Source organism: Lacerta agilis, chromosome 6 (genome assembly GCF_009819535.1).
Source record: "Lacerta agilis isolate rLacAgi1 chromosome 6, rLacAgi1.pri, whole genome shotgun sequence".
NCBI classification, from domain to species: domain Eukaryota; kingdom Metazoa; phylum Chordata; class Lepidosauria; order Squamata; family Lacertidae; genus Lacerta; species Lacerta agilis.
In genome coordinates this window covers 74,441,329-74,456,417 of record NC_046317.1, presented here as the reverse complement: position 1 = coordinate 74,456,417, position 15,089 = coordinate 74,441,329, and the positions used below count along the sequence as shown (strand labels likewise).

The window sequence follows — 15,089 nt, the reverse complement described above, 5'->3', positions numbered from 1 at the left end:
AATCGGATAATTATTCCCTCTCTTTCCGATGTTCAGGTTGCAGGTTCCGTTGGTTATGTAGCCAAAATGACCACACACACACACACACACACACACACACACACGAGCTATAGGGAGGCCTGAGGAAACACCCAAACTAGAAGAAATACAAAACAACAACTTTTGTGATTCCGCCCCCCCCCCAACCCAATCCCCTTAGGACTGATCATGTTTACTTGCTGTTGAGGGTTTGGGGGGAGAGAAAACTGGAGAGGAGACTAGAATAGTGATGAAATTCTGAATAAGGAAGCATACCACACTGCAACACTTTGTTGCAGGTCTCCCTTGTGAGATATGATGACCCGGATGGTTAAACCCTCCTGCTGATGGAGGCTGAAGCGACTTTGGTACCATGGAGGGCCTATGCAGAGAGCAGAGAATACGGCCAATTTGAATTTTGGCTCTGCAGCCTAGGAATCCCTAGATCTCAGCCTGCCTTCAATGAGCTGCTGGCATTCTACCTCCGCAATTGTTTCTGTAAGTTGCTTTATTGATCGTTTGAGTTTTCTTTAGGTCAAGGAAAGGAGGGGCAGGGTAGGATGCCCTGACCCTCCTCGCCCTGCTGCCAAACTTGCCTTGATGCTTGGTTCGCTGGGGCTCCTTGTAGCGAATGGAGTGGGCTCCACTCGCTAGGATGCTCCACATTTATATGCCTGGCTAGTTACTGAAACAAGGACAGGGTGTGTGGTTCAAATCCAGCCATCCCCCTGGGAACAGGGAGTGGACAATGGCAGCTGAGTCAACTGGCGGTTGGTTCCTTAGGGCAGGGTTTCCCAAACTTGGGTCTCCAGCTGTTTTTAGGCTACAACTCCCACCATCCCTAGCTAGCAAGACCCAGTAGTGTGGGACGATTGGAATTGTAGTCCAAGAACAGCTGGAAGGGACCCAAGTTTGCGAAACCCTGTCTTAGTGGATAGACCTTCCAACCTTCCTTCTTTGTGGTCCTGTTCGCACACTATTAGTAACATTACTGAAAAGGACTGACTAGATCTTACTTTATTTTTGTTTTATGTACTGGCAACAACACAATTTGTAACGTGCCAGTTACCCTGCAGGTACTTTGCACTCTACCTTTCATACTAGGCTAGATTTTAGCTGGTTTTAATCTGTACTGGCAGCTGGAACTTTTAGCTGAATCTCCCCCCCCCCCCCCGGCAACGGCAGCCTAACCTTTATAACTGAGGCGGCTAAACTTGCCCTTCCCTTCTAGGGTAGCACTGAACCGTAGCTTTCCTACAGACTTCCAACCCCTAGAATATAGTTCCCGAGTTTTACGTTTTTACATAATTTTGCTTCAAGCACACAGTGACCTTACTGTGTGCCCTTATTTGCCTGGCCTTTAAATAAATAAATAAATAAATAAATAAATAAATAAATAAATAAATAAATAAATAAATAAATAAGCAAGCCTTTCTTACCCTCTCCTCGCACATTTGTTTTAACTCACCTTTACACTTTCTCAGCTGGGGCCAAGGCACTTTGTCACCATGAAACAGATCTCACACATTCTGACTTAAGTTCTCACTAGTATGTCATTATTTGCAATTTATATAACAACCTGACACACAAATCAGTTGAACCCCAAATCTCTTGGGACATGATTCCACCTTATTGATTTCAACGGGAGAGATTTTATTATGTATTCAAATGGTCCTGTTGAAAGCTATGGTACTGAAAACGACTTAACTTTGACAGGGCTGCACCTAGATTTGTGGCTTGCAGTTTCTGTGGAACAAGAAAGACTAGTTAACATTTAACTTAAAATGCATAATATCAGAGATGTACCATTTCTAACAGCCACCGATCTAAAAATTTACTGTGGGTAACGTGAGCAAAAGAAAACATTTTATTATTGCACATAATCCAGCAGAACAACTGATGAAAACTCCTGGACAACATCATACAAATTGCCATACAGTTTAAAAATATATATATTTTAAAAACTTGTGATTAAGGTGTGTTGCTGGTGGTGACAACATTTTCCGTTTTTGTAAGACCTGAAAAATTAAACAACATAAACCTACTTTTGAAGGCATGCAAACTTGAGGTAAACCTGTTCCTGCTCCCGCTGGGAAACAAAAAACCCAGCAGGCTTGTGCATACATTTGTTCTGATCCATCGGTTCTTTGAGGACGCCAGCACTACGCTGCACACATGCAGCTCCCCTACCAACAAAACCTTTCCACTCACTTTAAAAGAGAGTTACAGGTGGGTAGCCGTGTTGGTCTGCCATAGTCAAAACAAAATCGAAAATTCTTTCTAGTAGCACCTTAGAGACCAACTGAGTTTGTTCCTGGTATGAGCTTTCGTGTGCATGCACACTTCTTCAGATACACTAAGGTGCTACTAGAAAGAATTTTCGATTTTGTTTTAAAAGAGAGGACAGCTTATGAATGCATGTACACAGAGCCCCTTCCATTGAAGCAAATGAAAAGTCTCCATCATTTGTGCACCTGAGCTCACATGGGGCTCTGGATTTGAGGCATGGTGTTTGTGCATTTTAAAAGTTTGTCATGCTCAAGTTCATCTTTGGAACAACGAGGGCTAGAAAATTGCCATTTTAAAAACACGGAAGGCTGGGGTTCTCGGGACTCTAGAAAGATACGGCAAGGAATATGAAAGTGCTTGGGAACTGCATTATCAAACGTAAGTAACCCATTCGTGCTCTACTCAATTGCTTATCATTACTTGTTGGAGGTAGGCCAGTTACTACATGTTGTAGCGACGAAGGGATAATCATGTTTGCAGAAGCCCTCAGGATCTACATACAACACATACGGTTAGGATCCAAAGAACTGCCCAAACAGTTCTGTACACTAAACTGCAGTCATGACGTGCTGAATGGCAAACCGTACATGAAAGTGATGAGTTTCAAAGGCAGCTTGGGATTTGGCATGGAGTTTCAGGTGTTGAAATGAATTAAAAAACAAACAAACCCCCACAGTGGATGCACACAAGCTTTTCGGCACATCTAAAGAAGCCCTCTCGATCCCAGTTCATGTATTTATATATGCCACATAAAGCAAATCTACCTACTTTCTCCATCACATTGTAAAGAACAAAGCACAAGAATGAGACAGCAGAACATCACATTTGTATGAAGCGGGGTTTATGGGGTGGGGGTGGGGGTTGGCAACAATCTCTGCCTTTTTCAAAAGGACCAGATTTTGTGCTTCATGATAAATAAAGGCCACTGAGGTCTCTCAAAGAAAATAACATACATAGTTATAAAGCAGTTTGCATACTGAAATTGGACATCTGGCGGCTAGGAAGCCAGGAAACAGGCTGTCACATTTCAAAAGCAAATAACAGCTTATTTGTTACAAACACCTTTAGAAGAGAAAAAGTAATCATAAAACCCAAGGCTGGCTAAATTGTTATCACCCCATGTTCTGCGGATGTTCCTCAAACATGGCTAAGCATTTTGCTGAAGCCTCTTCCAACACATGGGCTGCTGGGCAGAGATAATGTATCCCTCTTCCTCCAATTTACAATATAACTTGATTAAAGTAGAAAAAGCAAGTGGGAAAGGCACAAAATGTCATCACTCCTGCTTCCCAATTTCATTTTCAGCGACATGAATTCTAAGTGATCTGAAAAAATACTACCCTGGTGTCTACCTGCTGTCTGTCTATGGCACTATACTTATAAGTCTTTCACTGCTTGGCATCTGCAACTGGAGCCTTTCTTTTTAAACCCAACAATTTTCAAGTTCCTTTCTTCCACTTTCTCATTTTAACCAGCTTCTGCTGCACCAAGGAGTATCAGCAAACATACAAGTTCACAGTCAGTTTTAAATAAGGCACATTTTAAAGCTTTTGAAATTGACTCAAAGTCTATGCTTTGTTTTAAAAGGAGGGGAGGAAAAACACCCAAACGCATTTAGGGCTGATTCATGCATTACATTTTTTAGGGTTCTGCATATGCCAGGTCATATGTGCATCTGAATACCCAGAGAAAAACATAATGTACAAAGTGAATCTCACGGCTGGTCTAACTTCTGGGGAATAGACAACTTCCAAAGACAAGAGTATGCTGACAAGGCACTGCTTAACTGAGCACTGACTTCATCTATCAGTACTTTGCGAACCACATTCAAAATGCAGCCCTTAGTGAGAAGGTTTCTTAAACGCTAAAAAAGATTCACTCTATCTAATTCCTACTAGGCAGAACTGCAAAGGATCCACTTCTAGGGACTGCTTATAAGACTACATTTAAGCATCCTTACACTGAAATCCATGGGTATTTTCATTTTCCCCACTGTGGATTCACTTGGATCCTAGTGTGGATCCACTATTCAATGAAATGGCTTTTGCCTGCTCTAAAATCTGGACTTCTACACAGAATTTTTTCAGAGTTATGCAGCAGTGGGGAGCATAGCCTAACCTTTCCTAACGCTGGATTCATAACAATCTTGGTTTGGGTGGGAGAAGTTAAATCAACAGCTATAACAATTATTCCTGGCTGCTACATAGCTTAGAAACATGGTGTTCTTCAGGAGATTTATAATGACGAGTCTTCCAGTGAAGCCTGGAATTTTCATAGTGGAATCTGAAGGAGAGACTGCCTTGTTTGTGTTTCCACAATTACAGATGAATCCTTGTTTCTTCAAACGGCAGTACAACAGTATCAACAAAGTTATGAAACTTTAAGGCAATTCTCATTCACAACAAAAGGAAGAATGAGGAGGGGGGATGCAACAGTCTTGCTGGGCAGAAGAGATCGTCTATAGTTGGGGGCCTAGGCTAACAAGCTCTTCTGAAGCCTTCTATGGAAGTTCATGACCACAATGCCAACATTGGGTTCTAAGCTCCTCCCTCTTTAGATGGTTCTGAATGGATGGTGTTATACCTCTGGCAAGGCACAGATGTCAGCAGAAACTTCTGTAAGAATAGAAATAAGCGAGAAAGAAAATGGAGTAGCAATGGTTATAGAAAATACAATTATTGGTTTAAGTTAATGTTTAAGATGTCACACTCCAAAAAGCTTTCAACAAGAGGTGTCAGGATAAAGGAATTATTTAACAAGGAATTAGAGGCCTTCACCCAGCAAAAGTCATGGCTGAATTATTGCAATTCACTTTATGTAGGGTTGCACTTGAAAATGAAGCTACAGCTAGAATGCAGCCACTGGCTATTAAGGAGAACAACAAAATGGGATTATGTAACACCAATCCTGAAAGTGCTTCACTGACTGCCTGTAAGCTACCAGGCCCAATTTATGGTCCTAATGCTAGTATTTAAAGTCCAAGATGGTTTGGGTCTCATTTATTTACAGGAGTTTGTGTATATGAGTGTGGTTCTATAAGGAAGCTTTTGCAGCTTCTTATTTTTTTATTCAAGATCTGAGATGTGTGTGTGTGTGTGACAGGGAGGGGGGGACATGGAGAGACGGTAGATAAGATATCCTGTTGTGACCCTCTATGCATGTTTTCTTGGGACCAATCCCTCATTGCACTGCTTCTAAATAAACATGCACAGAACTGGAAGCTCTCCTCTTCTTCACAAAACAGGAAGCAATAGTTGTGCACTGATGTGTAGCCAGATAACCAAGCTGTCCTTTTACAAAAAAGGTTCCAAAGCGAAGTCTTCATTTTCCAAAATGTCAAAACAATAGGGCACTCTGAGCCATGTCATTTGTCCCCCTTACCTTGTCTTAGCGTCTCATCATGTCAGAAAATGGACAAATAAGATGGATAAGCCAACGTTCAATAGGATGACCATGCAAATGATGATTGTGTTAGGTCCCTAAGGAAAAAAACAACAAGAGTATAATGTTATCTACTGTGATACAGAAGACACAGATGAAAAACTTCCTCACTTGTGAAAGCAAAAATAGTTCTGTCAATGGCTTTTATGCATTACAGCCACCACTGTCAGAAGCAATTCGTAGAGCAGTGGTGGAAACTTGTGTCCCGCCAGATGTTGTTGGACTACAACTCCCATAATCCTTGTTCACTGACCATGCTGGCTGAAGTTGATGGGAGCTGCAGTCCAACAACATTCACAGAGCTGCAGGTTAGCTACCCTTGTCCTGCAGTAAATACTAATGAAATCAATAGGATTAGGGTTATTTGCTTTCATTCCATCATCACCACACCTAAACATTTGTGCAGGTCAGTCTCATGCCACCATATATGAGGTCATGTTCATTTAGATGCCTGGAGCAAGCTGTGCTAAATCTTCATTTTGGGAGGAGCTGCGCATGTTGCATAACTGCCTTTCCTGCAGCTGTTAAAGGCACTGGAACCCTGTGCACGGAAAAGATGGTAACCAAATTTGTCTTCTGCAAATATACCACCTGAGGCATTTTTCTAGACTGTAGAGTGACAGCAGGAATGTCAACCCCTTTTTTTACTGGCTCTGCTCCTGTGAGTTTAGCATTCACATTTTTTTCTTAAAAAAAAGCTGGTGAATGCTACACTCATATGAACTTCAGGGGGAAATCACTTCTATGTATACAGGCAGAAACTCAGGCTGGAAGATGCTTCCCCCACCACGGATACAGCCATACCTGTTCAATTTCTGCATGTCAGACACAGTAGCACGGCTAAGAGAAAAAGTGGGGAATTCTAACCCGGCACTACAATACACCAGGTGCTCTCAACCTAATGCCTTCCAGATATTGTTGGATTCCAACTCTAAACAGCCCCAGCCGGCAAGCCCAATAGTTAGGGATGGTGGGAACTGTAACATCTGCAGGGCACCAGGCTGGGAAGTTTGCAATATAACTTTATTGGGAGCACCCAGCAGGGCTTACTTCCAAGTAGCCATGCATTGGATTGGGCTGTTTGGGATAAATAGCTCTGTTCTTTAAGGTAATATTTGCTGGCTTCTCTATCAGAATGATATAGTATCACTTTATGAAATGATTGATTGCACTAATGAGGTGTGATTTAGTTGTAATTACGAACAGAATCATGTGCATTTTTTATTCAGAAGCAAGTTCCAAGATGTTCACTTACTCTTTTGTGGGGGGATGAATAGGTTTGCTGCCTTGGAGTGCCCTGCCTACCATTTGCTCGGCCTATTGCTACCCCTGAGTTCACCAATCATCAGCTACCCTCTGTACTACCAGCTCCAATGAGCACCTGCTGCCATTGATGCCAACCCTGTTCTACAATCCAGGAACACTCACCCTAGTAGTAAGTCAGCAAAGTTAACATTTTAAACAAACCACGACATGTATTTTAACATGGCTGTGGTACTGGAAATATAGATAGCACATAATATATTGTGTGATTTTGTGTGTGTGTGGAGAGGGAGGGGGGGAGAAAAATATCTTCTGAACCACAGAGCAAACTTTACAGCTAGAAGATTGCTCTAGCTATTTTTTATTTTTATTGTTTGGCAGGAGGTAGAAAAGGGATAGGTGATATACACACAAAAAACACCCCAAACTGTTGAACCTAAGTAAATCCTGTCTGTATCTGGTAGTATTTACTGACCTGACTTAAAAATGTCAATTCACAGTAACTTACAGCACCATCTGATGGTATGGAACACATAACAATTCACACAGTACTGCAGTTTTGAAACTAAGTTTTCACATCTAGACAGTAGTCCAGATCAGGTGCACGTATGTCGTGCACTTATGTACCCACCTCGGCTTTTGTACATGAAAGCCATGTGGTACAAGTGACAGCAGTGAAGCAAACAAGAAATTGAAACAAAATAGAAAATTCTTTCCAGTAGCACCTTAGAGACCAACTGAGTTCTACTGGAAATAATTCTATTGGAAAGAATTTTCTATTTTGTTTCGACTATGGCAGACCAACACTGAGTTCTACTGGAAAGAATTCTACTGGAAAGAATTTTCTATTTTGTTTCGACTATGGCAGACCAACACGGCTACCCACCTGTAACAAGAAATTGAAAAGGAGATTCAGATTATTATTTGCTTATTTCCCTCCCCTATCCAGCCCCCCAATGGAAAAAACCCACTCCCCTCTCCTTTATAAAGACCACGTAACAGTACCTCTTCATGCTCTTCCACCTCTTTCGTTGCTGTCTCTGGTGAAGAAACTTTCTTCACCACAGCCTTGGGATCAGTTTTGGCCACCACCTTCGTTTCAGTTTTCCGTTCAGGCTTGCCTTCAGCTACAGCTTCGGCTTTCTCTTCTGCTTTGGGTTCTGGTGGCGGGTGTTGCTTGAGATCCTGCTTAGTTTCTGCTCTGAGTGCTTTTTTTTCTTCGTGAGCTGCTTCATGCTGAGAGACAGGTGTACCTCCCGTCTTCTGCGGCTCCAGTTTGTGCTCAATGGCCTTCACATCAGCTTTGGGCTCTGGGGAACTTGGCTTGGCAGGCAACTTGGAGTCAGGGAATGATTCTTCCTCAAAGTCCTCTGGGGGAGTAACCGGGGAGGTCCTCACAGCATAGCTGTGATAGCCCTGAAATAATGCGACGTCGCCTTCCTGATGTATCCTCTGAAGGGGTTTGATCCCCATCTGGTCAGTAGCAACCCTCACATGGCTAGGGCGGCTGGGGCTCTGGGAAGCAGGCCTACTGCCACCTGCCGCCTTCTCTGCAGGTGCTAGCAAAGCTTTAGAAGGTGTGTTGGGCCTACTTCCCGTGCCGCTGCCATCCTTGCCGTGATCTCCATTCCAGCTCCCAGGGCTTTTCTGAGAACCTTGCTTAGCTCGTTTGGCCTCAGGTGGTGTTCCAGCTGGTGAAGGCGTTCGAGCTGGACTTTCTTTGGGCTTGGTGGAATCTTGCTCATCAATCTGAGGGCTCTCTGGAGGTGGTGGTGGAGGTGGCTGTTCCACAGGTGGTGGCTCTTCTTCAGTATTCTCTATATTCTCTTCGTTCTCCATGAGCTCGTGGAGCAGTCGCCTCTTCAAGTATTCAGGACCTAGAAAAGGCAAGAAGAGGTTTTTGAACATTGCCAAGAAACAGTCAACCAGCATGAAATTCCAGTGGAATTAGGAAGCATAAGGCAGAAACAAAACCACTGGGGAAGGACCAAGGTTGTTTCATCACAGCCTCATCACCTCATGGAGGGAAGAGAAGATAATCAGTTAAGGAAAAAGAAAGGGGCAATTCATCAGAAATTCCATAGCTGCGCTGAATGGGGGGGGGGGGAGGCAGATCTTGTGAGCAGGAAGCTTTTAATTAAAAGTGAAGTAGTACTTAAAAGCCTTAGTAATGCTTTGTTGCTGGGCAGGCAGCTGCTACATTCACGTTTTATCAGAAACTAGGTCTAATAAACAATAGAGAATAACACAGAAAGCACTAGAATGCAACAATTTGGCATTGACATTGACTGAAGGGGCAACTCAAGAAAAAAGTACCAGCATGGAAGCAACCTACAATACAAGATCACATTATGAACACCAAGGCAATCTTGGGCATAGATTTTGGAACTTGCACATAAAATATATAAATTCAATCCTAACTCAGCACTAGTGGAGCTATCACAAGTGATGCTAAGAGCACTTTGTATGCCTTAGTACCTTCTGACTGTTATCCATCTGGTAATAAAAGCAGATCAACCCATTTTCAGAATGTAAGTACATTGTGATTAATATGGATTTATCATTTGATTTGACGCCTTGATTTCAAGTTGCATTCTTTTTCTTCACAGATGAACAATGGTCTCTCTAAAACTTTAAACATTTGGTTTGAGGCCAAACTATGCATTACTGATGTGAGATCTGTGATTTGGATCTCCCAGCGTTATATTTTTGTTAATGAAATGTAGCTGAGGGAAGGCTGCCAGTTTCCCCACAGCCATGGTGGAAAAGGGTGAGAGTTAACCCTTCCTCTCACAACAGTTCTCTGATTTAAATAGCCCCCCCCCCCTTTCACAGTCTGCTACTAGGTTGGGAAACTGTCACAGAGACAGGAATGGGTGAATCTGTCAATTTCTATTTTCCCCAATTTCTCAACATTTCTGATCTTCAGTTCTCCACAGTTCCACATTAGTTTCCACATATATTTTATTGGAAGTGTTCATGAAAATTCATCAGCACATTTCTCTAATAAACACATCTTTGTATGCAATTCTGCAGCAAAACAATATGAGAACAGAAACAGACACATTTCCAAAACAATATGAGAACAGAAACAGACATCCTTCTAAATTCACACTTATCTGAATTTTTCAATGCAAGTAATTATGTACAAAAATTGCGTATACTAGGGTAAAGTATGCATATAAATGCATGTATTAGTGAAGGTAACATACACAAATGCATTATATTATAAGAAACTGTTTGCTGAAATGTGTCCATTAGTCAAAACATGCATACAAACATATGTTTACTGGGAAAAAATTGCACTTAAATGCTTGAGAACTTTTATTTTTTAATTTTTTTTATTAAGGATTTTCTTGTTTTACAAAGGTATATGCAATGCCTCTCTCGTATTTTTCCATGCGGCATTTTTACACATCAGTTTCGTTTGTTGAGACATTAGGAAGAAAGGGGGGAGAGAGGTGGTGGGATGGGGGAAATGGGTGGGGTGGGGTGGTGATGTTTCTTCTTTACTTAATATATGTAGGGTTTGGTGTCAGTGTTGTTTGTGCAGGTTCTCTGTTGTTAGCTTGTGCTCCTTTGATGGTGAGAGAGTTCGGGGTTGGCGTAAGGTGTGATTGTTCATTATTGGTTGGCTGTGGTGGTCTTTGGTTTCCTATGTGAGTGGGGTGGATGAGTGTTTTTGATCAGGCCAGCCATATTGATTTATATGCTGTCGGTAGATTTGTGTCATTGTCTTTTTGGGCTTGAGAACTTTAATGACCTTTCTTTAAAAAAAAAATCGCATATTGAGGAAAAGCAATGGTTCTGAAGCCCATATAACATTTTGATTGGCCAAATCTTTGTACATCTACCTGTACAATGATATATTTCAGTGAAGAGGGCTGGTTGAAAGAAGTGCAGCGGTTTGTCTTTGGTGTGAAGAGAGCTGTCAGATGTGTGCATTGCTCACTAATAAGGTCACCCACCCGTGACACTAAGATCCTACTGAACACACTTGAGCAGTTGACCCGTCTCCATTAAACAAGGTGACTTCTGGATTCACATTTCATTCTGTCCTCATCTGACTGGGTTGTGTCATCGTCTCCTAGCAGCACTGCCATCGGCTGCATTGTTGTTTACATATTGGTAAGCCTTAGCTCAGTGCAGAAACTAAACAGCAAATCTCCCCCCACCCCACCCCGCCTCTCAAACGAACGTGCTTATGAACCGAAACAGAGCAACCGATCTTAATTAGGTCCCAAATATTTGTGGGCAAAACTGAGCCAGGAAGCTCCTAGTCTACATTAAGGTCAGAGCACTGTCACCCACAATGCTTAAATCAGTTGACAATGCCAATGTAAAATATGCAACGGCTGCAGTGCTAATTTGATTTCTTTCTCACAATCTGGCCTGTGTTGACAGCATTTACACATGGCACATCACCTCAGAGAGGGTCAAAGGTACATGTTGTGCAAAAGCTGAAATCTTTGGGGTTGTAGTGGAATATAATCTTTACACTTCATATAGTTTTCAGCTATATCCAGGACTGAGGAGTACCTCACATAATACAGAATGGAACAGAACGGAATGGAATTCTGCACCAGGCAATTTAAATTGTGCTTCAAGAAAATAAGTATTCTGTAACCCAGAAGTGGGGAACCTTTTTTGTTGATGGCCACATGTCAGTAAGGGGAATAACCAAAGCAAAAATGGGCTATGCAGCCCTTTTTATCTCTCTCTTTATGCGCCCCCTATCCTTGTTTTTCTGTCCTTGAAATTCTGCATGAAATTAGGTCAAGGGCTACATAAATTTATGCTGACTGCTACATGAATGAATATGGGGAAGCATAATTAGCAGGAGGAATACTTTTCCCTCTAGAATTTCACTTCCATTGCAGTAGTGAAATTAACACAGGGAAAAGTTTCAAAATCAGTCAGGAAGAATTCATCACTAGTTACCTGCAAAACTTCAGTCCATATGGCAAGTTCCTCTTGATCCATCTTGAAAATGTCTTACCCTATCTTATTTTGCTAGTTTGTTAAGAAGATACTCTTGTAACATATGAACGGATTGCTTTTAGACACAGACATGATACTTGGAATAGATTTAGAGAAATTATAATGACTTGTCTACTTGTTGGAATAATAGTGGTACTTATTTATCTATATATCGTAGTGTATTACAGTCTCAAGCACTTTTTTCTCCCCCCCCCCCCCCCAATTCTTTCTCTTTATTTTTTCACTGAAAAAAATCAATAAAAAATAAAAAGGACATATCTGAGAGAAACAGCACCACTGAACACAAGGACTGACATCTGATTAAACTTGCATAGAATTGCCCCATAACTGGTAGTTTCTGTGCATATTAACTCAGAAGTAAGCTGACTGTGTTCAGAGGGTTTTCTGCCTCTCTAGTTAGTGGGTTTAACATTGGGGGTAACCTCCTGCATGGAGTTACCCCCAATGAATGAAGCAGGACTTACTTTCTAGCAAACATATGTTAGATTGAATTGTAATTGTATCTGATATAGTACTCTGGTGGGAACACTCATCAATTATTTGACTGGAAGCTGTGCACCCCGCCTCTCCAGCACGGAAGATCATGTGCCACACCATTGAGGGTTTGTTTTTTTTTACAGGAAGAACAGTGACCAGGGCAGCTTCCAGACCAGTTGTTTGCTGAGGATTCATGTATATGTTTGCACAAAGACCTATGAGATGCTCTTGGAGCATAGATGGCCACAAGATTGAGCAGGTCTCTTGTTTCAAATACCTGGGGGTAGTTTTTCACTCTACCGGCAGTAGAAAAGCCCATGGGGAACATGTTGCTGAAAACAAGAGGTGGCCACTATATACCTGCAGCACTCAAATTGTTGTTGTTGTTCAGTCGTTCAGTCGTGTCCGACTCTTCGTGACCCCACGGACACTCAAATTATTTGAAGCCAAACCAATAGCACAACTTCTCTATGGTGCCCAGATTGGCCCCTTCTCTAATTTTGCCCCCCTAGAACTTGTACAATCCAAATTCCTAAGATCAGCCCTTTAAGTCCCCAAATGTGTCTCTAATGCCACCTTGAGACTAGAGACAGGTTTCATAAAAGTGGAGGCTAGAGTGTGGGTGACCATACTCAACTACTGGTTCAGACTATCTTTATTTCCCCTTGGCCTTGCCCCACTAACTATGAAACGATGATTTTCAATGCACATGGAAACAGACTGTGGTAACTAAAATCTCAACGTTGGGCTTCTCTCTAGGTTTTCTACTCAGCATGGGATACAAACAGGCCAAAGCTCTCATAAAACAACATATTGCAGATACTGAGCGCTAGTTGGATCTAGCCAGGACCCCAATTTTTATTGCCAATGAATCCTCCAGTTTCTGCCTCCCATATGACATATCTAGCTAAACTTGAAGTCCCTAAGCACTGGAGGGCCTTTACCTTGGCTCGATGTCATGCCCTCCCCTCAGCTGTCCTTGAAGGCCGATACAGGAAGATTGCTTATCTGGAGAGGCAATGCTCCTGTGACTCTGGACAAATAGAAACAACAGAGAATGTGCTTCTCCAGTGTCTCCAGCCTCATCTTACCATCACTGCATAAGTACCCAGAGCGTGCAGGACAATTCTATACCTCCCTGCTGCTTTCAGATACCAATCCTGGTACAACATACGTTGCCAGATTCTGCATAGCAGCGCTCAAAATTCGACGAATGATGACCTGTGCCACAAACTAAATATAATGAGCACTCGTATTAGAGTGTTCTGTAGACTGATTGCTATAGTCTTATATATACTAACCTTTCATGCTCTTTCACTCTTGCCTAATGTTCCTAACCCTTCTTTTGGACTTTCTTAGCTTCTTATAGACATATGTGTGTGTGTGTGTGTGTGTGTGTGTGTGTGTGTGTGTGTTCTGTTTTAACTCCTTTTAGTTTGTTGTGGTTTTGAGTGGTTTTTAAAAAGTGGTTTTTTGTTTTGTTTTAAGTGACTGTACCTTCCATCATATGCTGGTCTACGACCGTAAAAAAGATTTTTTTTGGGGGGGGGGGAATATGTTTGCCCAAAGTTTGCCAAAAGGTTAAATGATGTCATCCTGAACACGAACCCTGGCATGCTTGTATGGAGGTTATACAACATTGCCAGCTAGTGGTTGTCATCCCATAGTTCCCAGTGCAATTTTCTGCTACTTTTCTTATCAGACTTTCTGTGGTTAGAAAAGTGACAGGGTGATTGCACTAGAAAGTGCAGGATAATGGCCAGTTTTTGTCTGGAAGTGCCTGCGGACTGATGTCTGTGGCTATTACTTCTCAGGAAGGCTACATGTATCCCTATAGATTATACACAATATAATGCAAATAAATCATCCAAACAAACCATGAGCAGTGAGCAAAGAAAAAATCTTGGCTGGAGCTTGTGGCTTGTTTGGAGCAAGAGAAACCATGAGCTTGGGTAGAAATGTAACTCTAAGCCAAACCATGGCTCAGCTCCCAGTACAGTAGCTGCAATTTCCTCCTTATGCATCAGCACACTTTCTCATTCACAGTAAGCCATAGATTGGCTTAGCGTTACATGTGAGCCAAGCCAAAGTCAAAGCACCATTTTATAATGAGGTGGTCAAGAAAATGGAGCCATTTCACTAATTATCCAAACTGTTTACAAATCCCTGGGATTCTACCGTAGAGCAAGAAAGCGGGGTGGGGAAACCCTGCTATTTAAAACATAGCTGAACGCATACATTTAATCCCCTGTAATGATCTCAGCTGAATGATTAATGAGAATACCGACCAAACTCATGTCATATTTGCATTTGCTTTTTATGATGGCAGCAGGAAACAGAATGACTTTCCGCCCCCAGAAGTCAATTTTGAAACAGTGTCTGAGAATCTTGTTCCAGTAATAATGAGTTCAAATATCTGAAATTCAAGGGAGCAAATCCTGCCCGACATGTTCGGTCAGGGATCAGCTAAAGGTACATCTCCTCTGCCTGTGTGAGATTGGTTTGCATTTCCAATAATGACTACGGCAAGCTGCTTTCACTGACTGATCAGCAAGGATAATTTTAACTGGTGAATGAATATGAGAAAACCCAAACTGTCC

At 42.0% G+C, this 15,089-nt stretch overlaps 1 protein-coding gene across 2 annotated transcripts in view; it reads right to left on the bottom strand.

Moving 5' to 3' along the window:
• Nucleotides 1-4,284: 4,284 nt before the first annotated feature.
• JPH2 (junctophilin 2) overlaps nt 4,285-15,089 on the bottom strand; it is a 59,563-nt gene continuing 48,758 nt past the window's right edge. For both annotated transcript variants that reach the window (XM_033153470.1, XM_033153471.1), the window contains exons 4-6: nt 8,017-8,888; nt 5,689-5,786; nt 4,285-4,922 (exon numbers count right to left, since the gene is read on the bottom strand). In XM_033153470.1, coding sequence (XP_033009361.1) covers nt 5,706-5,786; nt 8,017-8,888 — 953 coding nt within the window. In that variant the 3' untranslated portion in view covers nt 4,285-4,922; nt 5,689-5,705. The remainder of the gene's footprint in view (nt 4,923-5,688; nt 5,787-8,016; nt 8,889-15,089) is intronic.